Source organism: Pelophylax lessonae (assembly GCF_965119305.1).
Source record: "Pelophylax lessonae genome assembly, chromosome: 1".
Lineage (NCBI taxonomy): Eukaryota > Metazoa > Chordata > Amphibia > Anura > Ranidae > Pelophylax > Pelophylax lessonae.
The window spans coordinates 370976901-371004785 of record NC_138768.1 but is presented as its reverse complement, the minus strand read 5'-3'; the positions used below and the strand labels follow the sequence as shown (position 1 = coordinate 371004785).

Here is a 27885-nt window from a genome sequence, read left to right as displayed (position 1 = left end):
TTGTTTTTCATGGGAATGCTTCCTTCTTCCAATTTTTATGCATGCACTCTTTTGACTTTAAAGGATAACTTCACTTTAAGCGCAGATGCTAAAGTTGGTATTGGAGTTGCAGACTGCACAATAAAAACAAAATGGGACATTGCACCTAACTCAAGAGATCAGCGGACTCTTGCCAGAGAGGAGGTAGGTTGTGCATTCAACCTGCCGCAGAGTCTATATTCCAAAAGCCTCCCCCCAGCAATTGCTTCATCAGCATAGTAAATTTGGAGCAGAATTTAGAAGAGTACAAGCACAGAGGATGGCACAAAGCCATCTCTTCTAATGAGGTCCTAAAAGGACCTCATTAGTCCTAAAAGTCCTAAAAGGATATTTAGAGCCAAGTTAGTGGCACCGCAAGCACAGTCATCCTTTAATTCATTCATGTCTAAAAGGTGATTTGTTGGAGGTTCTGCTTCACTCTTCTCATATGCTGAATATGGCAAGTGAACTTAAAAATGGAGAACAACTGAACCTAAAAAATGCAGAACAACTTATAATAAAGATGGGTAAAACAATAATTATGCATTTATATTCCATACCTGTGTAATATTATTTTTTCCCACAATAACTGATGTGTAATTTATCTTTTCATTCAGATTAAACAAAATTGAATTACTGATAGTGTTAAAAATATTACCATTTATTTTATTCTGTTCTTTCATTTCAGGTTGTCTTTGAAGTTGCATTTAATGGCATCCAAGCAGGATATGTTGCTGTAGATGACATTTCATTTTCCTCAGAATTCTGTAATGGAGAAAAAGGTATACATATTTTGTTTTATGTTTATTTTCCTACATAAATTGTTGAACTTTGGTCAGAAAATTAAGTCCTGCTAGATCACTTCAAGCTGGCCTCTTTTGCAGGTATAGCTATGAAAAACATTTACCACTTTACCACCGGAGGATTTTGCTGTCTTACGTCCAGGCCACTTTTTGCGATTCTGCACTGTGCGAATTTAACTGACAATTGTGCGGTCATGCAATGTCGTACCCAAACAAAATTTACTTCCTTTTTTTCCCCACAAACAGAGCTTTCTTTTGGTGGTATTTGATCACCTCTGCGCTTTTTATTTTTTGCGATATTAATAAAAAAATGTGACAATTTTGAAAAAATAATATTTTTCTACTTTGACAGTTAAAAAATATCCAATATATTCAATTTTTGTCATATATTTAGGCCAAAATGTATTTAGCTACATGTCTTTAACAAAAAAATTCTCAATGAGTGTATTTTTAACCGCTTTAAGACCGGAAGATTTTACCCCATTCCTGACCAGGCCATATTTTGCAATTCGGTACTGCGTTACTTTAACGGACAATTGTGCAGTCGTGCAACGCTGTACCCAAATTACATTTATGTCCTTTTTTCCCCCACAAATAGAGCTTTCTTTTGGTGGTATTTGATCACCTGTGCGATTTTTACTTTTTGCGCTATATACAAAAAAAGAGCGACAATTTTGGAAAAATAACAATATTTTTCACATTTTTTTATATGAAATTCTGCCCCAAAAAAATGTAAAAATCTAAATTTTTTAACATTTTAGGCCAATTTGTTTTCTGCTACATATTTTTGGTAAAAAAAAATCGCAATAAGCGTATTTTGATTGGTTTGCGCAAAAGTTATCGCAGCTACTAACTACGGGAAATTTATGTCATTTTTATTGATTTTTTTTTAACTAGTAATGGCGGCGATCTGCAATTTTTTTTGTGGGACTACGACATTGCGGCGGACAGATCGGACCCTTGACTGACATTTTTGACACTTTTGGGGATACCAGTGACATTACTACAGTAATCAGTGCTATACATATGCACTGTTACTGTAAAAATGACACTGGGAGGGAAGGGGTTAACTTTATTGGAGAGGGACACATGCGTGTGTGTTTGAGCTTTGGGGTGCACACCCTAATGCAATAGGCTGCGCACACCTATGGGTATGTCATATAATTTTTCATATAGACAAGGTCCTGTTGCATGTAAATCTGACTTCCTTATAAATTTAATTTTAATTATCATGATATAAAATAATGGATGTGGGGGCCTTTTGGTGGGCATGATTTTTTTTTTTTTTTTTTTTGGGGGGGGCAGCATTTCATTCTTGGACCCAGGCAGCAAAATGTCTTGGGCCAGTCCTGGGTATGAATACTTTTTCAAGGCACTATAGCTATCCATTATTACTAGTTATAACCGGCCATTTAGCTGTTTATTACTATATATAGAATTATTTGAGAGGCTCTCTTACTGCATCTGTAAAGCTATTTCTCCTTTGTGTCTATTAGATTTTGGCAAGTACTTGTACATTTGGCTTATAAAGCAGCTGATCTCATTGTTTGGTAACGGTGACAGCCGGATTCATAAATGTTTTTTTTCCATAACAGCTTGGTACAGCTGAGAAAGTATCCAATCAGCTTTATTGGAGTTTTATTAACTATCATACTTTATCTGTTGAGAGATCATGTAAATTAACAGAGCATTGTTGAATTTGTCAGCGACTCTCTCTTAATCTTTGTGTAAACAGAATTTTTTTAAAAGCAAATTCTGGATAGCTTGAGGTATATATTTGTTATGTAGTTATAACAGCATTTGTCCATAGATGTTGTACTCCTGTACTCCACAATGTGCCGGAAAAAGTGCTCCATGCTTTGTGATTGACATTAGAGATTATAAACCTTGGTCTTTATACACGATATGCTGAAAGGTGTCTTGACTATAATTATGGCTCAACATTGCATACTAATTAGCATCTGATTAATTACAAATGTATAAAGGAAAAATGCAGGAGATGCTGTTTTTTACAGGTCATATCCAAGTTAACAGTTTCATCAACAACTTTGCATGTGAATGTAAGCAGCATAATATAAATATTCTTACCAGGGTGTAAAAATACTAGGGTATACACGCAACTCACAGATCCCTGCATCAACAACAGCGATGTGGATGCAGAGATCTCTCTCATTGTGCTACTATATTCTGACAGTGGGGGCTCTCCCCTGTCAGAATACACTGATCAGTGCTGCAGCCATTGGCTGATCAAATGCTATTCTTTCAGCAAGACCTTTCAACAGAAGCCAGTCAGACAGCAGTACACATCTATGTACATGGGGGACTGAAATGTTTCTTATTATAAATGCAGGCTGCATCCTTTGTAATAATTAGGCATAATGAGTGTACCTTACTGAATTTTTAAGGGCAAAAGGGTTCTGCTGGGCAGTAAACTATACAGTTTACCCCTTTGTAGCTCGATTAAAGTAGTAGTATCCCCATTTTGATCATGTTTCTTTAAATGAATAATAGCAGGCTATTGTATTTTTTGCTATTTTCTATGCTCCTCTTACCTGCTTCCTTTTCAAAAAATTGTTGTTTTTTCTTTTAATGACGTCACCTGCGCAAGCGCCGTTATTCCTTATTTTCCGGCAAGCTTAGGCTGCTGGAAAAATACTGGGTCTATGCCGGGGCTGCGTCATTTCCTTCTGTCGGCGTCAGCCCCGAGATCCCGCGAGACTCCTTCCCCATTGACAAGGTACGGATACGGCGTGTAATGCGCATGCGCGGATTATGGCCAGGGAAACATACAGAGGGCAGAAATAAAGCACTGCAGAAATGCGGAAGACCATAGTTATGATGTTGTCGGCTAGGAATAAGTGGGAGCGATCAGAATCTAGTGATTTCTAACAGTAAGAATGCTCTTTGAGCATACTATTAGTGTTTTTTTAATTAAAAACCACTGATTGGATTTTGAAATAACAATATTTTTCAAATTTTTTTATATGAAATTCCCCCCCAAAAAAATGTAAAAATCTAAATTTTTTAACATTTTAGGCCAATTTGTTTTCTGCTACATATATTTGGTAAAAAAAAAAATCGCAATAAGCGTATTTTGATTGGTTTTCGCAAAAGTTATTGCGTTTACTAACTATGGGAAAGATTTATGTCATTTGTATTGTTCGCTTTCCCTAGGCTTCTCCTCGGCTCTGACTTGTCTTATGACAGACCACACAAGGAGGAGCCAGGGAGAAAGAACATTTTCCGCCCGCATGGATCCTGGGCCCGCGCTGTATCTGAGGTCTGTGTTGGGAGATAAAAAAAAAGGAGGAGAAACAAAAGTATTTATGGCAGGGGAAGACAGTTTACATTGATGGGGGGCTTGTACTGGAAGAGGGATATCGATCCTGTCCAGGATGAGGATTTGGGGGTGGGAGACGATTTGTAAGGGGGGGGGGTATTCATTTTTTATTTAAAGTGGCCAGTGAGAAATGCAGTTCTGAACTGTGCTTTCTGTACAGGGCATGCCCTAACTCTGCATTGTCTGCAATGTGTATGTAGCACATTCCTGCATTCCTGAACCCTGCACTCTTTACACCATGCACTTGCACTTCTGATCTCTGCACTCTAAAATCCTGCACTCTGTACACCACGCACTCCTAAACCCTTCACGCTGTTTATTGCCCACTCCTGATCTCTGCACTCTGTACACCATGCACTCCTAAACCCTGCTCTCTACACTGTGCACTTCTAAACTTTGCACACTGTATGTAGCACACTCCTGAACCCTGCACTCTATTACTACGCACTTCTGATCTCCGCACTCTTTACATAGTGCACTCCTGATCTCTACACTCCGAGCACTGTGCATTCCTAAATACTGCACTCTGTACACCACACACTCTTAAACCCTTCACACTGTACACCGCACACTCCTAAACCATGCACTCTGTACACCACACACTCCTAAACCCTGCACTCCTAAACTCTTCATTCTGTACACCACTTACTCCAGGTCTATGCACTCTGTTCTCCTTGCACTCCTAAACCCTGTACACTGTGCACTCTTAAACTCTGCATTCTGTATGTAGCACACGTTTGCTATGTAATGCCCCTTTAAGACTCTCCCACTCTTAGTGCAATTTGGCCACACCCACCATTTGCTGCTGCGTGCTATCCTGCCCCCCTCTTTGGGGAAAGTGGGGGGCGTGGTTGAGTTCATGCACTTATTCTCTGAGAAAAAAAGCCCTTTGTACAAGTAGGCCAGGGCAAAGCTGTGATAAGCTGACTGCAGTCACCTATCCACAGTTAAAGGATAAGTTTAGTTTTTAGAAAAAATAAATAAATAAATAAATGCAAATTTTTTTGCAGGTAAAAAAATGTGCATTTATTTTATTCAAAAAATAAGATCATTGGTGCCATCCAGATTTACTGGATGCACTAGATACACTGACAGGAAGAGAGAATGAACTACCATGGACACTGTGAATGAGTGAGGTGGTCAGGGAATCAGAGCCACGCTTGGTTATTGTCTTTTTAACCTTGACAGCTAGCGGGGGGGGGGGGGGGATGAGAAGATCCCCGCTAGCTGTGAGATCAGGGAACGGGGAGGTCTGTTCGTAAAAAGGTCAGTGTAACATGATAAAAAAAAAAAAAAAGAATAAATTGTCCTTTAACTTTACTGCAGTCAGACCCACAACAAATAAAATTCTAAAAGTTTGCTGCGGGCTCAAACACCCAACATACTGCTTTATCTTAGTACCTAAACCTGATTTTGTATAAGGCATGCTTTGGTTAAAATTTTTGTGGCAATATTATTAGGAAGAAAGCATGTTATTGAGCAGAAAAGTACAATGATGTCATTTTAGACATAAATAAATAACTCTTAGGTATTCTTTTTTTCTTACTCTTGCTGGGTAAAGATTTATTAAATGATTCCCGGATCCACATTGCACTCTCTTTTGATGTTGTGCCTTTTTGTTTTACAGCATGAAGAACAATGTTCTTTCTATTGTAGTGTAAATATCAGAAACATGTGCAATGATAAAATAAGTGCTGACCTCAACTATTTTTCTCCAGTCTTATTCTTTTATAAACATATAGGTGGTCAGTCTGGTGACCACCTGTTTCAGATCTCACTATAATTATTCCTTTGTACCATGTGTACATGTTTTTTTTTTTTTTTTCAGAGACTGTATTCAATGCACATGAAGCCGGATGTGATTTTGAGGATGATCTTTGCAAGTTCCACCTAGATAATAAAGATGGATGGAGCAGAGTGAAAGTGAAGCCCAATATCTACAGAATGGGAGACCATACAACTGGCCTGGGTACATTATGAAAAGCACATTCAGCGAGTAAAGTGATCCATTCATTGGGCTTTATTGTGATGACCGTCTTTTCATTCCTTATTTTTTCTCTGTGACATTGGTTCCACTTTTTAACAATTATAAGGACCCTTAAGCTTTACTGGGCAGATGCAGTTTGCTTTGACATTGGTTTGAGATTCTTTTGAGACCATTCATTGCAGGTGCAATTGACTTGCATTTGACCTGTTTTCCTTCCCATAGACTTAAATGGGGAGGGAAGCAGTTCTGAAGTGAACAAAAGCCCATGGATACTTTTCCTAAATGCTATATGGTTACATAAATTGAAAATACTATAATTTGTAAAGAGTCATTGTAAATGATTGGGTCCCATGACAAAATCAGGCCTTTGGAAGGCAATCCCACTACAGGAACCTGTGATATGTTTGGGTGTTCGAAAAAAAAAAATCATTCTGAATAATACTTAAGAATAAGTACCTCTTCTTCAACATTTTTGCATGTTTACCTAAAATGCAGTTCCATGGTGAACTGCCCCTTCAGCCAGAACACATTGGTCATCGCTCACAGCTATTGGCTGCCATTGCTGATTGGCTGCTGGTACTCAAGTATGCCCATTCGACAGAATCTGACCAAATGGCTGGCTTTTGTCACACAGGCTTATGTACACTAGGGCTGAAAGTCAGCTGGTTTCTGTTAAACCAGCTAAAATCGGCTGATATTCAGCCTGTGTTTAACATTCTTAAGTACAAATATATTATGTCTCCATTGTCAGTTGAGGGACAAAGGATTTCAAATAAAGTTGGAAAATCCAAAAGCAGTCTAGCTGATGGGTGGGCAACAACTACTGACAGATCCAAGGTATGGGAACCCTCTGGAACACAGAAATTCCTGTTGGACCAGCACCCAAATACTGGCCAAGAACCAGCCTGGGTGAAGAGAGAGCTGAATCCCTGGTCTGGTGTTTCTTTTTGTTAATGGTCAGCAGCTACAGTATTTTTTCATTGTTTTTTAAACCTGACTAAAGCTCCTCTTTAAGAACTTAGGTATAGACATTTTTACCATCAGATACAGTAGATAATTCTACCCAAAAATATTGTGGTGCTTGTTATATATTTTTTTTTTACATCTGTGGACAGTTATTTTGAGATTCTGTTAAAATATTACAGTACATAGTAAATTGGCTTTTTCATTTGAACTGCTTTGTTTAGTGCATTTTAGGTAGCATTTATTGTAATGAATGAAAAAACATAGAAACATATGTGTAAGTCTTATTATTAGATGTGTTTACTGACTTTGCATTTTACAGGTTATTTCATGCTGGCGAATACAAGGTTTACTTCTCAGTCGGGTTATTTGGGACGTCTTTATGGCCCCTCTTTGCCAGGAAACATGCAATATTGCCTACGATTTTTCTACACACTCTATGGATTTTCTAAGATGAGTGACTCCTTGGCTGTTTACATCTTTGAAGAAAACCATGTGGTTCAAGAAAAAATGTGGTCTGTTCGGGAGTCACCTAAAGGAGTTTGGCAACGAGCTGAAATGAGCATAAATAAGCCGATGACTTGCCAGGTACAGAATGTTTATATAGTGGTTAAATTAGCATTTTTTTATATATTGCATTAATTACTAGAGCTAGTTTTTTTTTTTTTTAATACTAAAAACAATAACTGGTCAAATCAGTTCTTGCCCACAATTTGTAGAAAAACAATGCTCCATGCTTTAATCATACGGATTCCAGTCAGTCACAGCAGGAACTGACAGGTGTCAGCCAACACTGCTCATAAATGCTGCCTGCAAGTCATAGTTGTCACTGACAGCACTGATCCCAATAATGATTGAGGACCAATCAGAGTGTCAGCAATGAAGTAGTGATCAAATGCTGACTCATTGCTTTATTCACAAAAAAATCCTGTAGAATTCAAATGGCACTACAGATGCCACTGCAGTAAAACATCATTTTGGGGAAATATGAAATATTGCAAATTAATATTTTTGTATTTACATATGCAGCCAGTAGGTGGAACTCTAGGTTTCCCATATGTTTTCAAGACAGTCCTTAGCTTGTCTGCTGAAAAAAAAAAAGTATTTTGTTTACAGAGCTCAATAGCAAAATCAGAAATTTACACATATACGTGAATAGGCAGTACCCCCTCTTTTTCAGATGATTCTGTGTAAAAACAGCTTGCGTTGTGCTTTCTGTTCTTTTTTTAGGTGGTGTTTGTAAGTTGGTGTAAAAGTTTTTGGGATTGTGGTCTTGCAGCACTTGATGATGTTACAGTGAACATTGGAAACTGCCAAGTAGCAGGTAAAACAACAACTACACTTTAACAATATTAAACAGAAAAAAAACATATTTGTACCAGGTTGGAAGTAAATGGACATTTGTGTACACATTGCACTTCTTGTACTTGCCGATATATTAGCTTGGAAAAGTAGTTAAAACATTTTAACCACTTACCGCAAAGTAATGTAGATCTACGTCGGCAAACTTTGCGGTAGTATACCGGGATGATGCCTCTAGCTAGAGGCACCATCCCGGTACCGTGGTTTAGAGCCAACAGTCGGCTTTCCGTCTGTAACGACCGATGCAGCTCGGGAGCCACTCGATCGTTACCCGGGTGAGCGGGAGGGGACGTCCCCCCCCCTCCCGCCGCCTTCCGTGACTTTGCTCGGGGCTCCCGTCCCACCGGGAGCCCCGAGTAGGCTGGATGGAGTCCCGATTAAAGCCGGAAACGGCTTCGATCGGGTCTCCGATGACGTAACCCGGAGGCGGCGTCCATTACATCATTCCGGGTTACTGTGCTGCAAAAGGCGGCAAATTTAAAAAACGGGTGTATGCAAAAACGCCGTTTTCGGCATTTTGCATACATGGAAGTGTAGTGGAGGGGTCTAGGGTCTTTTAGACCCCCGATCCCTCCATAAAGAGTACCTGTCACTGCATATTGGTGTCACAAGGGATGTTTACATTGCTTGTGACAGCAATAAAAGTGATCAGATGTTTTTTTTTTTAAAAACCTGTAATAAAGTTAAAAAAAATATAAAAAAAATAGGAAAAAAAATTTAGCCACCCCCCGTCACCGTTAGCTGGCGCGCAAAAAAAAAAAAAACATATACGGAAGTCGAGCCGCGAATGAAATCGCTGTTCAAACCCCACATGTGAGGTATCGCCGCGATCTCCAGAGCTACACTTTAACTCTAAACTGGTAACCGTTAAAAAAATTTAACGTCGCCTATTGAGATCTTTATTGACCGTAGTTTGTCGCCATCCCACGGGGGGGGCGCAATGTTAAACGGTAACATGTTGGGTATCTATTTACTCGGCGTGACATCATCTTTCCTAATATACAAAAAAATGGGCTAACTTTACTGTTTAGTATTTTTTAAATGCAGTGAAATGTGATTTTTCAAAATTTTTCCCAAAAAATTGAGTTTTAAAGACCGCTTCGCAAATACCATGTGACAAAAAATATTGCAATGACCGACATTTTATTCTCCAGAGTTTTTGCTAAAAAAATATATATAATGTTTGGGGGTTCTAAGTAGTTTTCTAGGAAAAACTACTAGTTTTAACTTGTAAACAAAAAGTGTCTGAAATAGGGCTGGGGCTTAAGTGGTTACATTAACCACATATTAAATTATGCAGTGACAACACCTACTGTTCATTTGGATGATAAATAAAACTGAACTTTGAATGCTCTGGAGAAGAGAAGGCTGCAGATAAAGAGGTAGAGCTTATGTAGGAGGATTTGCTTCATCACTGTGTATCATCTGTGACTGGTCACATCAGTGGGATTATGTAAGAGTTTATTTCCACTTTAATATTGTATTTTCAGTTAATTTTTAGACTTCACTATCAGCTGAAGCAAAACATAAAGTGAGATATTTTTCAGAGAAGGGAGTAGCATTCTCAATATTATTTTTGTTGTTTATAAATTATAGGTTCACTTAGGCCCCGTTCACATAGCAGCGACGCTACTTTCCGGGGCGACCTCCGAGGTCGCGGCGCGCTGCTCGCCCCGTGACCTCAGAGTGGCCGGCACGGACTTCATAACATTGAAGTCTATGACGGTCGCTCGGGGTCGCCCCAAAGAAGCTCCGGACCCTTTTTCTAGGTCGGAGCGACTTGTGTCGCTCCTATTAGAACGGGTCCGCAGCTTCCCTATGGAAGGCCACCTACGGCGACCTGTGAGGCGACCAGGTCGCCCCAGTGTGAAAGGGGACTCATATTGCCTTGTTGAATATATATTAGTCAAGGATTCAAGAATGTTTATTTTCTTTGTTAACAAGGGACTATCTTTAATCTTATCTATGTTTGCGTTGGCATATTACAGATAGGATGCCTCCACTGCCTGGAAGATGTAACTTTGAAAGGGATGATTGTGGATTTCAACAGGAATGGCAAAGAAGAGGTATTTGGCACAGAAAACGAGGGGAAACACCAACATCTTACACTGGACCAAAGGGAGACCACACTTCCGGGGTAGGTGAGTTCTGCAGTTTTTATACAAAGCAACATACATACATGACAACTGCATTTTTTTGGAAATTAACTTGGGTATTCAAGGTCATGTGCACACTGGGGTGGGTTTTCCTTTGTTTCAGAGGTCTGTATAGTGCATGTCAAGAAAGGCTAGTGCTGAGATAAGGTGGAACATTACTAATGTCTACTGTGTCTGCATTTAGCAGTACAAACTGACTGTTCTTACCTTTTATGATTGTAAGTGGGATTCTTCGTCTACTAAAATGGAGGCATGTGGTAGAAGTAAAACATTTACATTTTTGGCTACTGGAAGGTTACAAATTATACAATGACATTGCAGTGTGTGGTAACTGGAACCTTATATGTTCACTTTAAATACACATTAGACTGCAGTGTATAGATGTAAACCAGTAACATATGCCTTGAAATCAGTTTTCATGCAATAAAATTCATGCGTTTTACTTCATGAAAGTGTGACTAGGCCCTAAATGTATATAACGTCTCAGCATGTTAACATTTAGCAAATGCATACAACGCATACATTGAGAAAAGAAGATAAAAAGTTCAGATTGGTAAAGGATAAGTTCACTTTACATATGTTTCCCCAAAAGGTCCCCAAGTACCACAGTGTTCCCAGTATATTAAAATGCTGTGCTCTGTTCCCCAAACAAATACCCCAGCTGCCAAAACAATTGTCCTCCGCAACCCATCCTGCAGATGGCAGGACACATTGAGCCCCGGATGTGTGGCCCAAAACAATCCACAAACTAGCACTTCCACCCTGCCTCCCCAATGCCCACTCCGCCCTTCTTTACCCTTGCAAAAATGAAGAGCTGCAACTGGACTGCACAAACGTGGGTAGAGAGGAAGCCTAGGTATGCTCCTTTGTGACTTTCTAAGGGTTGCTCAACCAATGCTGGTTGTGTCCTGCCATCCACAGGATGGATTGGGAAGGAACAGTAGTGTCAGCAGCTGAAGAGGTGAGCATTTGTTTAGGGAATAGAGCACAACATTTTATTATGTTCAGGAAACAGTGTTCCATTGGAATCTTTTTGGGAAACATGTACTGTACCTAAACTCAGGCAAGCCTATTTATGATGAATGATAATATATATATAGTGATAATTTTGCCCAGGACTACTATACAACAATATGTGGCTCCAAGGCACCCACCATATTAGTAGTCTTGCAACATGTTCTCTTGCAAGATATTCCTCTTCTTAGGCTGGCCACCAGTGTTGCCAAAGTCATTATGTGAGTCTAGAAGATGAGAGCGTGCCTAGGCATAAGTGCCACCTCATCAGTGCCCATAAGTGCCACCTCATCAGTGCCCATCAGTGCAGCCTATCAGTGCCCATCAGTGCCGCCTCATCAGCGCACATCAGTGAAGGAGAAAAATGTATTTTCAAAATTTACTCGCAGAAAATAAGAAAAACTTTTTTTTTTTACAAATTTTCTGTCTTTATTCTTTTTTTTGTAAAAAATAAAAAACCCAGAGATGATTAAATACCACCAAAAGAAAGCTCTATTTGTGTGAAAAAAAAATGATAAAAATTTCATATGGGTACAGTGTAGCATGACCGCGCAATTGTCATTCAAAGCGTGAGAGCACTGAAAGCTGAAAATTGGCCTGGATGGGAAGGGTGTTTAAGTGCACAGTAGGCAAGTGGTTAAAACATATTACCACAACTGATATAATCTACTTTATCGCAAATGATCTCTCTTTTAACTACTGTATATGTACAGTATACACATTGTAACATGACAGTATATGTACGGTCTCAAATTGCATATTTTAATTTCTGGAATAACATTTTTTTAAAGTAATTATTGAATTGTTTGCAAATGAGATCTACCGAAAACTGATTTATTTTTTTATTGACTAGCACTTTGGAATACTTAATTATTGAATTTAATGGTTCAAATGTTTTTGTAATTTTATTCATTTAAGGATATTACATGTATATTGAAGCCACTAACATGGTTTACGGACAGAAAGCAAGGCTTATCTCTAGGCCACTTCGAGCCATCCATGGAAAACAGTGCTTAAGTTTCTTCTACAATATGTACGGTGCTGGCACTGGACTTCTTAATGTATATGTGAGAGAAGAAGTTGGCAGATCTAAAGATACTCTTCTGTGGACCAGGAGAGGTGAACAAAGTATTAGTTGGTTGAGAGCACAGATAGAATATGAAAGCAACAAGCAACATAGGGTAAGTCTTAATGAACCACATAACATATTATGATGTAACAGTTACATAAAAGTAGAACTGTGAACAAACTCACATTTAAGTGAGAGAGACCCAAAAGGGAGATTTAATTTGTATCAGTGTACCCTAATTAAACTAATAATGGAAAATGACTGGCTTCCATGGGCTACTGCTATTTATAATGTGAGAAGGGCTCACTACCTTCTGCTTTATCTGACTATAGGTATCTCTTTGAAAATAGGAAATATCACACTGATAAATCAAGATGGAAGAAATATTGTCTGCCTTGATCTTTCTTTAGAGCAGGGTCTCCAAACTTTCTAAATAAAGGGACAGTTTAATGTCCTTCAGGGAAAGTATGGGGCTGGACTTCGGCCTGTGGGAGTAGAAAAGTTTCCAACGTCAGCTGGAAAAATCAATGCTCCATCTTTGGTGTCAGGGGGAGGAATAGTGCCCCAAAGTTGGTGTCTTTGGAAGGATTCTTGCCCCATCATTGGTGTCATTGGGCCCAAGTGTTGGTGTCATTAGGTCATTGGAAGGAATCTTGCTCCCTCACTGGTGTTAGTGGAGGGGGGAATTATGCCCCATTGTTGGTATCAGTAGATGGGGGCCATAAAACAGCAAGCAAAGGGCCGCATCTGGCCCACAAGCCACAGTTTGGAGACCGCTGAGACTGCTTTAGAGTATACAACTACATTCATATTTTATGTTCCCCTCCTCCTTTTTAAAGAACAACTGTAGTCTTAAGCAGAACTGCTCTAATCCAAACTCCATTTAAGTTACAACATTCACCAATCTATATTCATGTGTTGAAGTCCAGACATATTATAAAAATTATTGCAGCTCTGTATCCATAAATAAAAATAATTTAATGCTGATAGGAGGAGAGAACAAAGTGATAAAGAGATCAGCTCATCAGTCTGCTGCTTCTTTTCACTGGTTGGGGGAAGGACAAAACCATAAGTGTTACTTAAAGCAGTATTAAACCCCAAAGCAAACATTTATCAATTTCTTAGATGTAATGGCTGCATCCGTTTTCTTTTTTAGGCTTTCTTTCCTTTTTTTTCACCTACTGATCCAGCAAGTAAGTCTGTTGTTTTTCAACAGAACCAGCTCTCCTGCAGATATAGCAGTTAGAGTGTTGAGACAAACCATTTACCACGGACAGGAGTGCTTACAATGGTCAGCTTTTATTTATTTATGTAAAACTTTTATCCCATCCAGAGTGGGGGGGCACTCTAATACAGGAGGTGTTTTACTGGCCAGACCACCAGGTGAAAACGGAAGGAAAAAAAAAACCTAAAAAAAGAAAAAAAACTTTACATATTAAATTTTTGGCATTGGGTTTAATACTGATTTAACTGTAGCAGATACAAATCAGGTCTCTCACAGCTGCCAAACAGACCTGTGCAGCGTTCCAGAGCTGTGTAACTATCAGGACAGGATAGGCAGAAATGCAAATCCTTTTGACAGGTACAGTAAAACAGCTCCCCGGATTGGATTTTATCTGTGTATTCAGCTGTTTTCCTGGAGTTCAGGATTGAAATAGCATCATTTTTATTCATTTTGGACAAGTGTTCTCAATAACAAGGATATAGTACCATACATGACATGGCAGCCCACATTCATTTCTGTACTTTTACCATGTCAGCAACCAGTGATCAAGTGTACTAAGCTTAAATCAACCCTGTTTTGAAACAAATAATTACCCTAGATTCTGTAACTGTATGGCCATGGAGGTCAATGGTAAAAACCACTTACCTTCGGGTCACATCTATGTGTTTCTGCGGGCCGCGTTTGTGCAGGCATGGCAGCCTGTTAATTTCAATGGGCTGCCTGCCTGAGTTTCCCGCATGCACCTTTATCACAGGAAAATTGCATAGTTATTTTGACAGTGTGGTTTCGGCACATGCGCTGCAATTTGACATGCTTTGAAGTGACATTCAGAATGAATTGCAGCCCTGCATGTTTTCGAACAGCAGCACATTTTCACTGCGGGTGGGAGAATCGCTGCAATTCTCACACCCGCAGCCACACGCATAGGTGTGAACCAAGCCTTAGTGCTATGGAAAACCAGGAGATTGACACTCCCTGATTTCTCCAGCGGACTCCCTACATCACTACAAGATACAATAGTGACATTGGGGTCAGTGATGGGAACCACAGTGGTCAGCGGAGGAAGTGTTACTCGAAATACTCAGAAGCATTATACAGCAGCAGCAGGGCTGTTTAAGTGTATATATTTAATTCAACAACTTCAGTAAAAAACAAACCTTAAAGTTTTTTTTATTAGTAATGGTTCAATGCACTAAAATGTCTTCATGGCACTTGATTAGGATCCGTTATGCCTGTAATATTAAACTCAGTTTGTATAGACAACCAGTTGTATTATAAAATATGAAAAATCCAGTGGAAAAAGTCAAATCGTTATTTCTTCATACTTGTAGAATTGATTAATACCTGTTGTAATAAGAATGTTCTATTTTTTATTTTGCTTAAACAGATAGTGTTTGAAGCCATACGTGGTATTTCTATACGAAGTGATATTGCAGTTGACGATATAATGTTTCAAAATGGATCTTGCAAAGGTAATCCTTGGTGTATATCTAAATCTGTTATGTTGTGTTATTGCCTCCTTTTTGTTTGTGAAGCATATAAAATATACTCTGTAACATTCTACTGAATTAAGATAAAATAAAATGTCCTGACATAGCAAGGGATTATAATTCACAAAGGGTATGTTCACAATACAGGTACAAATCAGAGGTAAAATCCAGTGATATCAAGCGGACACTGAAGCCGGCATCAAATATTTATAAAATAGTATTTGGATGTTACAGGTCATTTACAGTGGGTATAGAAAATAATCACCCCCTTTAAAATAATCACATTTTGTGGCTTTGCAGCCTGAAATGAAGACAGACACAGTTTTTGTTTTATGCAGCTGTATCTAGTGCACAGTTACAAAGTTACATAGTAGTTGAGGTTGAATAAAAACAACAGTCCATCCGGTTCAACATGTGCTGGTGTGTGTGTGTCAGTGGTGTGATCATTTCCCATACCCCTGAATGTTGTGATCTGTAAGATGCATGTCCAAGAGTCTTTTAAAAGTAGCCATACTCCCTGCAGCTACCACCAATTGTGGAAGAGAGTTCCACATTCTCACCGCCCTTACAGTGAAGAACCCCTTACGCAGCTTAAGGTTAAACCACCTCTCCTCTCATCTCATTGTGTGACCACATGTCCTCTTGCACTCCTTGAGACTAAATTGTTTTTTTTCCTATGCTGGGATCACCATTTTGGTATTTGTAAATCGCTATCATGTTCCCTCTCAGGCATCTCCTCTCCAAGGAGAATTAAGCGCTTGTAATCGCTTCTCGTAATTAAGTTCCTCCAATCCCCTAACTAGTTTAGTTGCCCTTTTCTGGACTCTCTCCAGTTCCAGCACATCCCTTCTGAGGATTGGCGACCAGAACTGAACAGAATACTCCAGATGTGGGCGGACCAGAGTTTTATAAAGTGGTAGGATTATAGCTTTGTCTCTGGAATATATCCCCTTCCTTATGCATGCTAATATTCAGTCGGCTTTTGCAATTTAGAACATCCAAGCGAAAGATATACCACCAACATGTCAGAAAAAAATAAAAAATAGAATCACTGAGTTAGATCCCCCCCTCCCTTGTGTCAGTATTTTGTTGAACCACCTTTTGCTTTAAAGAGGTTGTAAACCTCCTAAATAAAAAATAAAAACCTGTAAGACAAAGGCATAATGAGCTAGTATGCATTGCATACTAGCTCATTATAAAATACTTCTCTTAGAACGAAGCCCTTCCAGCGGCGCCCGCTCACCGCTGAGACAGCTGACATGTTCACCTGTAATCCTTCCAGTATCACGTAGTCCAGCCGTCTGATTGGCCAGAGCCGCAATGAAGTCACTCCCGCGAATGCACGCGGGATACGGCGTTCATGGCATGGGGTTCTGACGGAACGGCACGGGCGGCTATTCCTTCAGAGTGCATGCACCAATGATGTTAGTGGCTGCATGTAAAGTAAATATCTTCTAAACAGTGCAAGTTTAGGAGATATTTACACTACCTATAGGTAAGCCTTATCATGGGCTTACCTATAAGTAAAAGTTACAGAGGGAAGTTTACTTCCTCTTTAATTACAGTCTTTAGTCTTAGTCTGTTGGGATTTGACTCTGCTAACTTTGCACATCTAGACTTTGCAATATTTGCCCACTCTTCTCTGCAGAACTGCTTAAGTTCAGGTAAGTTTGATGGTGCCCGTTTGTGGACTGCAGTCTTCAAGTCATTCCACAGATTTTCAATGGTGTTTAAGTCAGGCTCCGACTAAGCCATGCAAGGACATTCACGTTTTTTCTTCTTCAACCACTGTGTGGTCATTTTTGCTTTGGATCATTGTCATGCTGGAAAGTAAACCTTCTTCCCATTAACAACTTTCTGTCAGAGGGCAGCAGATTTTCCTCATGAATTTGAAGGTATTTTGCCCCATCCATTTTTCCTGCTATCCTAACAAGTGCTCCAGTCCCTGCTGCAGAGAAACACCCCTATAACAGGATATTACCACCTCCATGCTGTACTCTAGGAATGATGGTATTTGGATGGTGAGCTGTATTGGATTTCCACCAGACATATCGTTTGCTGTTTGAGGCCAAATTATTAAATTTTAGTCTTATCTGTCCATAACACTTTTTTTCCATGTGGCCTCAGAATCTTCAAGGTGCGTTTTGGCAAAGCTCAGTCATCACTGCATGTGGCCTTTCTTGAGGAGTGGCTTTTTTCTTGCAACCCACCCATAGAAGCACACAATGACCACTCATAAATTCCTGCAACTGCTTCAGAGTTGCTGTCAGCCTCTTGGTAGCCTCTCAACAGTTTCCTCCTGGCCCTTTCATCCAGTTTGAAGTGATTTCTTGATCCAGGGAGGACCTGTGTTGTACCAAATACCCTCTACTTCTTAATAGACTTCACTGTGCTTCTAGGCATTGATATATCCTTTTTTTCATATCCACCTCCTGACTTGTGCCTGTCCACAATTTTATTCTGGAGATCTTTTGACAGTGCCTTGCCACCCATAGTTGATTGTTTGCTTCAGTTGCACTACCAGGGACTAAAATGCTCCAGGAAAGCTCTTGTTATTCTGAGCTAATCAAATAACCACAGCTGATCACAGTTGAAAGTCAAATGGCTTTGTCTGCCATTGAGAAGTTAATTAGCTACACCTGATTAACTTTACAAGTCATTTTTAGGAGGGAGTGATCCTTTTTTTTAATTTTGTGATATTGTTTTTGAATTATTTTTATTTTTGTTCTGGTGTTATCTATTTCACTTGGATGTTACAAGTTGCACTGAGTAAATATAGCTGGATAAAACAAAAACTGTGTCTGTCTTCCTTTCAGGCTGCAAAGCAACAAAATGTGATTATTTTATTGGGGGTGATTCTTTTCTATACCCACTGTATAAATACATATGTCTTCTCTGTATAAAAAGTTATGTTTAGTGTAAAGGTACAATATCTCACAAAAGTGAGTACACCCCTCACATTTTTGTAAATATTTTATTATATCTTTTCATGTGATAACACTAATGAAATGACACTTTGCTACAATGTAAAGTAGTGAGTGTACAAGCTTGTATAACAGCGTAAATTTGCTGTCCACTCAAAATAACACACAGCCATTAATGTCTAAACCACTGGTAACAAAAGTGAGTACACCTCTAAGTCAAAATGTCCAAATTGGGCACAAAATTTCCAGCCCAGTCTTAACCCTCTTGGGCATGGAGTTCACCAGAGCTTCACAGGTTGCCACTGAAGTCCTCTTCCACTCCTCCATGACAACTTCACGGAGCTGGTGGATGTTAAAGACCTTGCGCTCCTCCACCTTCCGTTTGAGGATGCCCCACAGATGCTCAATAGGGTTTAAGTCTGGAGATATGTTTGGCCAGTCCATCACCTTTACACTCAGCTTCTTTAGCAAGGCAGTGGTCGTCTTGGAGTTGTGTTTGGGGTCGTTATGTTGGAATATTGCCATGCGGCCCAGTCTCCGAAGGGAGGAGATCATGCTCTGCTTCAGTATGTCACAGTACATGTTGGCATTCATGGTTCCCTCAATGAACTGTAGCTCCCCAGTGCCAGCAGCACTCATGCAGCCTGAGACCATGACACTCGAACCACCATGCTTAACTGTAGGCAAGACACACTTGTCTTTGTACTTCTCACCAGGTTACCGCCACACACACTTGACACCATCTGAACCAAATAAGTTTATCTTGGTCTCATCAGTAATCCATGTCCTGAGTCTGCTTGTCTTCAGGAAGCTGTTTGCAGGCTTTCTTGTGCATCATCTTTAGAAGAGGCTTCCTTCTGGTACGACAGCCATGCAGACCAATTTGATGCAGTGTTGCGGCGTATGGTCTGAGCACTGACAGGCTGATCCCCCATCCCTTCAACCTCTGCAGCAAAGCTGGCAGCATTCATATGTCTATTTCCCAAAGACAACCTCTAGATATGACGCGGAACATGTACACTCAACTTCCTTGGCGAGGCCTGTTCTGAGTGGAGCCTGTCCTGTTAAACTGCTGTATGGTCTTGGCCACTGTGCTACAGCTCAGTTTCAGGGTCTTGGCAATCTTCTTATAGCCTACGCCATCTTTATGTAGGGCAACACATTTTTTTTTTCAGATCCTCAGAGTTATTTGCCATGAGGTGCCATGCTGAACTTCCAGTGACCAGTATGAAGAGAGTGAAAGTAATGACACCAAATTCAACACACCTGCTCCCCATTCAGACCTGAGACCTTGTAACACAAGTCACATGACACGGGGGGGGGGGGGGGGGGAGAGAAAACGGCTAATTGGCCCAATTTGGACATTTTGACTTAGGGGTGTACTCACTTTTGTTGCCAGTGGTTTAGACATTAAATGTGTTGAGTTATTTTAAGAGGACAGCAAATTTTACACTGTTGTACAAGCTCTACACGCACTACTTTACATTGTAGCAAAGTGTAATTTATTCAGTGTTGTCACATGAACAGATATAATAAAAATATTTACAAAAATGTGAGATACTGTATAACAAAAGCAACACATAAATATGCTCAATATTATGATTATTTAAGTGAAAAATAGAAATCAGTTTGGGGCTTATATGACTGTTTATTACAATAAATATTCTTGTCACTTGTGTTCTATTTGTCCATTGATTTCCTTTAAAGTGATATTACAGGCTCATATTTTATCATTTTTAAAATAATAAACACGTTATATCTACCTGCTCTATGCAATGGTTTTGCACAGAGCAGCCCTTGTCCTTCTCTTCTTGGGTCCCCTGCCAAGGCTCCTGGCCCCTCCCCCTTGCCGAATGCCTCCATAGCAAGCCGTTTGCTATGGGGGTACTCATGTGTGCTCGCTCCCGAGCTGTCTCTGTGTGTCCATAAGATGAACAGTCATGCTGGATAACCAGCATTCGATCAATGCTTTCAGCCACTGGCTGCAAGTGCTGATCTGTATATTCTGATGGGGGGGTAGAGTCCCCACTGTCAGACTACAATAGAGCAGTGGGAGAGATCCCTGCATCAACATCACTTGGTTCACCTGCTGGCTAAATGAAAAAAGCAGAACTGAAATCAGCCCCGGTCAGGAGGGCACTGCAAGAACGAATTACAATACAACCTACTTCTCTTTCCATAACACTGTGGTAAAATGCAGAGGCAAGGATAGCAGTGACCAAAAAGTATGATCTGCTGCATATAAAAGAAAAGAGGCCTTGGTCTCTTCACCGCTGTCCGCCATACAGACAATATTAAGGGAACTGGCTTTTGATGTGGCTTCCCTGAAACAACAGGTGTCCACACTTTAAAGGGATTCGGCCCCTCCCTCTAAGGGCGAGAATCCACTACGGAAGGAAACATTGAAATAGGAACTGACCTCGGGGCCTTTGCTGGCTTAAGCAGACTATACCAAGCCCTTCTGGGGGTATACTGATGGAAGTTTGCAAGGCCTGGGAGCTGTACTAGCTCAACTTGTGAGCCTGTAATTGCTTACACCAGCTGCAGCTTGCAGCCTACTGAAAAGAACCCTCACAACTGCAGTTCCTTTAAACTGGTGCTACTGGCCCTGGTGTGGGCCCTCAATGAGAAATTTCCACAGTACCTAACTGGAGCAGAGCAGAGATAGAAGTCTTCACAGATAACAACCTGCTAGCCTACTTGGATACGGCAAAGTTAGGGGCACATGAGCAGAGATGGGTCGTCTGCCTCGCCTAATTCAAGTACAAAATCCATTAAGTACATAATCAAGTACATAATCCGGGAAGGTTAAAGGGCATGTGGATGCTCTGTACCAATATCCGGTGGAGCGCCCAGGGGAGGATGTGGATTCTAGCCTAGAGGACATGGAAGCAGCCTCTTCTCGTTCCTTCAAGGAGCAGGGCACTGATCTACAAGATGGACCTGGTGAAATCTGCACCCAAAATGAGTGGGCACTGATTTAACAAAAGGCAAAAAAATCACTTCAAAGTGCAGGAAATGGTTGCCATCATCCCTTCTTTAAAAAATTTTCTATACAAAACCTCTTTTTGGGACTTTGTAAGCAATCAAGAAAAAAAGTATATATATATATATATATATTAGGTTTTGAAAAAAAGTTTTACATTTTTTTAAATTACACATAATGAAAACTCCTTCCTTTGTAGTTTGGGAGTGTTGAAACATAGTTGATCACAATATTACATTAAAAGAATATAAAAAAAAAAAGAAGGTTCACCATCAAATGATTGCGCTTCAGTGTGTGGTACATCCAGTTGTTGTTTGCTGTCATAGAGGTGAACCCTCACAGTAAATGAACAATATTATAATTTCACATTCTGTGCAGTTTAATATTGTGAAATTATAATATTGTTCATTTACTTCTAGTGCGGTACTTCCCTGAGAAAGAATGCATTGTAAATTGGCGTTTGAAACACATTGGATGATTCCAGTTGGGCGTTTACTGTGGGGGCTCACATCTTTGACATCAAACAACAACTGGATGTACCACACACTGTGAAGCACAATTATGTGATGTTGATCCTCATTTTTTCTATTTTCGTTTAATGTAATGTAATCAAATATGTTTTGGCACTCCCAAACAACAAAGAGGGGTTTTTATTATGTGTAATCAACTAAAAATACCTTTTTTTATCAAAACATATACAGTGGGTACGAAAAGTATTCAGACCCCCTTAAATTTTTCACTCTTTGTTATATTGCAGCCATTTGCTAAAATCATTTAAGTTCATTCTTCTTCCTCATGAATGTACACATAGCACCCCATACTGACAGAAAAACACAGAATTGTTGACATTGTTGCAGATTTATTAAAAAAGAAAAACTGAAATATCACATGGTCCTAAGTATTCAGACCCTTTGCTGTGACACTCATATATTTAACTCAGGTGCTTTCCATTTCTTCTGATCATCCTTGAGATGGTTCTACACCTTCATTTGAGTCCAGCTGTGTTTGATTATACTGATTGGACTTGATTAGGAAAGCCACACACCTGTCTATATAAGACCTTCCAGATCACAATGCATGTCAGAGCAAATGAGAATCATGAGGTCAAAAGGAACTGCCTGAAGAGCTCAGAGACAGAATTGTGGCAAGGCACAGATCTGGCCAAGGTTACAAAAAGATTTCTGCTGCACTTAAGGTTCCTAAGAGCACAGTGGCCTCCATAATCCTCAAATGGAAGACGTTTGGGACGACCAGAACCCTTCCTAGAGCTGGCCATCCGGCCAAACTGAGCTATCGGGGGAGAAGAGCCTTGGTGAGAGAGGTAAAGAAGAACCCAAAGATCACTGTGGCTGAGCTCCAGAGATGAAGTCAGGAGATGGGAGAAAGTTGTAGAAAGTCAACCATCACTGCAGCCCTCCACCAGTCGAGGCTTTATGGCAGAGTAGCCCGACGGAAGCATCTCCTCAGTGTAAGACACATGAAAGCCCGCATGGAGTTTGCTAAAAAACACCTGAAGGACTCCAAGATGGTGAGAAATAAGATTCTCTGGTCTGATGAGACCAAAATAGAACTTTTTGGCCTTAATTCTAAGCGGTATGTGTGGAGAAAACAAGGCACTGCTCATCACCTGTCCAATACAGTCCCAACAGTGAAGCATGGTGGTGGCAGCATCATGCTGTGGGGGTGTTTTTCAGCTGCAGGGACAGGACGACTGGTTGCAATCGAGGGAAAGATGAATGCGGCCAAGTACAGGGATATCCTGGACAAAAACCTTCTCCAGAGTGCTCTGGACCTCAGACTGGGCCGAAGGTTTACCTTGCAACAAGACAATGACCCTAAGCACACAGCTAAAATAACGAAGGAGTGGCTTCACAACAACTCCGTGACTGTTCTTGAATGGCCCAGCCAGAGCCCTGACAAACCCAATTGAGCATCTCTGGAGAGACCTAAAAATGGCTGTCCACCAACGTTTACCATCCAACCTGACAGAACTGGAGAGGATCTGCAAGGAGGAATGGCAGAGGATCCCCAAATCCAGGTGTGAAAGACTTGTTGCATCTTTCCCAAAAAGACTCCTGGCTGTATTAGATCAAAAGGGGGCTTCTACTAAATACTGAGCAAAGGGTCTGAATACTTAGGACCATGTGATATTTCAGTTTTTCTTTTTTAATAAATCTGCAACAATGTCAACAATTCTGTGTTTTTCTGTCAGTATGGGGTGCTGTGTGTAAATTCATGAGGAAGAAGAATGAACTTAACTGATTTTAGCAAATGGCTGCAATATAACAAAGTGTGAAAAATTTAAGGGGGTCTGAATACTTTCCGTACCCACTGTATGTATATAATTTTTTTTTGGTTCCCTACAAAGTCCCAAAAAGAGGTTTTGGTTCAATGTCCTGTATTGTCAGGCACGCATTTCTACTGAACAATAAGTCCTTAGTCAGGAGGTACTTCTGACCACTCCACATTACCCCTCAGGGTAATGGGACCTGTGAGCAGTTCAACAGCACTCTACTGGGCATGCCAAGGATTCTAGAGCAGGGGCACTGTGATCGCTGGCATCAGCATGAAGGGGCTGTAGTGTGGGCCTACAACAATATGGCCCACCATGCTACGGGGCACATGCCCTTCTTCCTTATGTTCGGGCACTACAGGCGATTAGCATTGATCTCCTACTGGGCTTTCCAGAGAACTGTCACCCCAGGACGCATAGCACCTGGGTGCATGAACACTTGGATCAAATTCAGAAAGCCAAGCAGGTGGTACTGAATAGACACAAAGACTTAGGTGCAGATTCAATCCTAGATGTATTGCCGTTGCTGAACCTAAATGGTAGCATTCCCCCTTTTCGAGTAGAGAAGCAGTCTTTCCCTCCAACTCCAGTGTTTGACAGTCTCTGAAGAACCTAATCCCGTTAAAAGAGGAGTTAACCAAAATCTAAAAAAGACGTGTGCTGAGTGGCAACTGCTCTACCGGACCAGCTAGAGACAGAGAGCCAGTTGATTCCATGGATATTCCACCTGTACAGGAGGTGCCTGATAAATTGTACCTGTCCGGTTTGCTGCTTGAGCCTCTGGCTTCTGACACTCCAGAGGCAAAAAGCCCCAGCACAATTACCACAGACAGTCCAACAACCCTAGACAGTACCACAGACTGTCTGAGGAATCAGTTCTGGGCCCAGATGAGGAGGGAATGGAGGATGCAGACAGCCCTCACCCTCCTGCAGCCTCAGAACCTCATCTAGAAGCGAATTACTTACAACATGATTCCACAGAGGACACTGTGACTTGTGCCCTTTGCCTTCTAACCGCACTCAGCTTCCTGCAAAATACTCTATGTTGTTTCAATTTTGTATGCTATGCCTTTACATTATTGTATTTTCAATGCTGAGTACAGCATCTGTCAAAGAGCAGGGCTCTGTAGGCAGGTACAGTTTATTTTCTCCTCTGCAGATGATGCCGAACTGCAGTGGCATTGCAGAGAAAGAGGAAGTAAAGAGGAACATGGTTCTTCTATGGTTTCCTGGGTCACTGGGGCAGCGATCTGATTGGATGCTGGCCACCCATATGACTCTGACAACTATCTTATGTGTGGCACAGTCTATTTACGACCCTGGCTCCTGGATTTGGCATGCATTCTATCATGTGGGTAGCATAGGGACAGGCCACTCCTCTGTCAAGGACAGAAATAATGGCAGCGAAAGGTCACAAATGAGTAGGGATAGCGCAGGGATTCATCACTCTCTCTGTCTACTCGGCTGAGACCTGCTCTGCTACAAGCTGCAGTTCATTCGTAAGTGTTCCTGGTTCGGCTGCTTTCCACCGGGCTTGCTGTGAACTGTTTCACTCTAACTTCAATACAAGTTCTTTCAATTGCATCTGGACTGAGTGTGTGTTACTGCTGCTGCACCCAGCCAGGAGGTAGTGGTGGTATTTCTATATTCTAGATATACTGTGTAATTGATACACTATGCATTGTGTTAGTTAATGTTATAAAAATACCTTTCCATTTCAATTGACAGTTGCTAGAATTTTCTCAAAAAAAAAAAAATCAACTGTCACTTACTCGTCATATGGCAAACTGGAGGTATCCTGTACCGTTCCTGTGCATGGGATTGGTTTTACTGTCTTCTTTAGAAGTTTGCATAGAACTAGATGTCAAATTATAGGCATGTACTGCGGGAGTAGTCCAATTTATATTAGATACTCTTTAAGATTCTTTATAACTAAAGGGCTAAAGATAGTGTTTCCTAAGATTGCTCAGGTGATGATAATGAAGGCAGGGTCTGCAGAGCATGAAGTCAAACTAGAGGCATCACCTGCAATAAGAGTTCCCTTTTTGTTTTTTTCTCAAATATTCTTTAGGTTCTTAACAAGCAAAGGGATGCAGACAATATTTATTTTCTTATTATTGCCTTTGGTTGATCAGGTAACTGTATTGTGATTATTGCAGATTAGCTAACTGTTTTTCCTTACGTCAGGACAGAGCTGTGAGTGAAAATAGAGGCATCACCTGCAATAGGAGTTCCATTTTGGCTGAAATATTTACCGGCATTCCTAAAGATAATGTAAATCAAGGTTCTGTTCATGTTATAATGAAGGCAGACCCATACTGAAGGAGTCGTTTTAAAATGCAAACATAGTTTGGAACAGCTAAATGTAGGGTTTTGAGTATCCAGAAGCAAGTACAAATGTGATAATTATTACCTTTCATTATTACAGATTCAGACGATTCTGGGACACTACAATCATCCGGATATTCAGATGAATTCAATGAAATTGAGTTCTAAGCCATTACTTTTCCCGAAAAAAAGAATAAATAGACATTGTCACTCCAGAAACTGCACAGCAAATCTTTGATAGAGCAATCTGAAGAATTTTTATAAAATATTTACAGATACATAGCACAACTCAGAGCACTTGTGTTCGCAGACAAGAAAATCTACTCAGGGCTAGAAATATGTTACAAATGCATGTATTGTCAATAACTATGTGTGTACAGCGTTGCTGTTTGCCACTGTTTTCACTGTATTGGTTTTGTGTGTATTTTTCAGTGTGTGTGTCTTTTCCTAACACAGGTGGGAACCAGTAAAATTTATTCACAATAAAATATTTTATTTGTGATAAATTTTTTTTAGCAGGTTGTTTCTTTGGAAATGTAACTGTTCTTTTTCAAAATGGAAAGTCTTGTCTTTAACCACCTCAATATTAGACTTTCACCCTCTTCCTGCCCCAGCCAATTTTCAGATTTCAGTACTGTCACACTTTGAATGCCAATTACTCAAGTCATGCAACCCTGTACCCAAATTTAATTTTTTATCATTTTTTGAGCTTTCTTTTGGTGATATTTAATCACCACTGGGTTTCCTATTTCTTGCTAAAAAACGAAAAATGACTGAAAATTGGGGGGAAAAAAATGCAATTTTCTTTGTTTCTGAAAAATTTTCAAATAAATTATATTTCTTCATACATTTAGGCCAACTTGTATACGGCTACATTTCTTTGGTAAAAATAATCCAAATAAGTGTATATTGTGTAGTCTGTAGGAAAGTGGTAGAGTCTACAAACTATGGTATAGATATTTGAAAATCGACCAATCCTAAAGTACTGGCATTTTGAGGCCCTAAAATGTCAGGACAGTACAAATATCCCCCAAATGACCCTTTTTTGTAAAGTAGACAGTCAAAGGTATTTAGTAAGAGGAATGGTGAGTTTTTTTGAAGTTTTAATCTTTGTGTAACAATTTTTTTTTTTTTTACATACTGGCACCAGAGCCATACAGCATCACCATATGACCAGTGTGGTGGTAATCAGGGTGTTTTTTTGGGGGGTATCATTCATATTATAACCTGTAATGGCTTTTAAAGCAAAGCATGTGCTTTCATGGTACAGTGTTTACAGTCAGAGCATACTGGGAAGTACTGGCAAATACCATTGCACTTGTTCAATGCTGCTGAAGAGTTGAAATGCAGACCTACTTGACTAAAAAACAAAAAGAGTGTTCTTTGTGAATCATTCATCTGTGTATTCTGACATCCTGCTATCTATATTGGTACAAGGAAGCTGGGTTACAGAAAAGCAGTATTTCAGGTGCAGCAGGTTTTCCAGGCCTGTGGCGGGTCTGCCATTGTTACCGGTTACCCCTCCAGCCCATGTGAGCTGCGACCCTGGGTGTGAGCACTAAGACATTGACAACTCCGGCACCTTTGTTTTGTTGTTTTATTGTATTTAAAAGGGATGGGAGAAGGGAATGAGTGGGATACTCCTTTAGGCTCAACTAAATACAATTGTGGGACTTTTCTGGCAAAAATACCTGTTAGCGCTGTCTTGACGCCAGCCGACGCTAGCCAACTCTTACTGACGCTTGAACACTGTATCACTGAAAACTGTGCTGGATCCTCGACTTTAGTCCAGAAGATCCAGGACTGTGGAACTGCTTGACTTGTAACACTGCTATAGCTCAAAGTCACTGAATGGCTCCCTCCAGCACTGAACTGGCTGAGAAAACTCCTTGTAAGTTCCTGTACTGCTGCAACTCTCAACTGTCAC

At 40.3% G+C, this 27885-nt stretch overlaps 1 protein-coding gene across 1 annotated transcript in view; it reads left to right on the top strand.

Annotated features, from left to right (window-relative positions):
* Window positions 1-26462, top strand: part of MAMDC2 (MAM domain containing 2) — a 199326-nt gene extending 172864 nt beyond the window's left edge. Inside the window, 10 exon segments of the mRNA XM_082247924.1 lie at window positions 707-800; window positions 5990-6130; window positions 7434-7699; window positions 8342-8435; window positions 10462-10515; window positions 10518-10561; window positions 10563-10614; window positions 12562-12824; window positions 15325-15409; window positions 26059-26462. Coding sequence (XP_082104050.1) covers window positions 707-800; window positions 5990-6130; window positions 7434-7699; window positions 8342-8435; window positions 10462-10515; window positions 10518-10561; window positions 10563-10614; window positions 12562-12824; window positions 15325-15409; window positions 26059-26126 — 1161 coding nt within the window. The 3' untranslated portion in view covers window positions 26127-26462.
* The last annotated feature ends 1423 nt before the right edge of the window (window positions 26463-27885 follow it).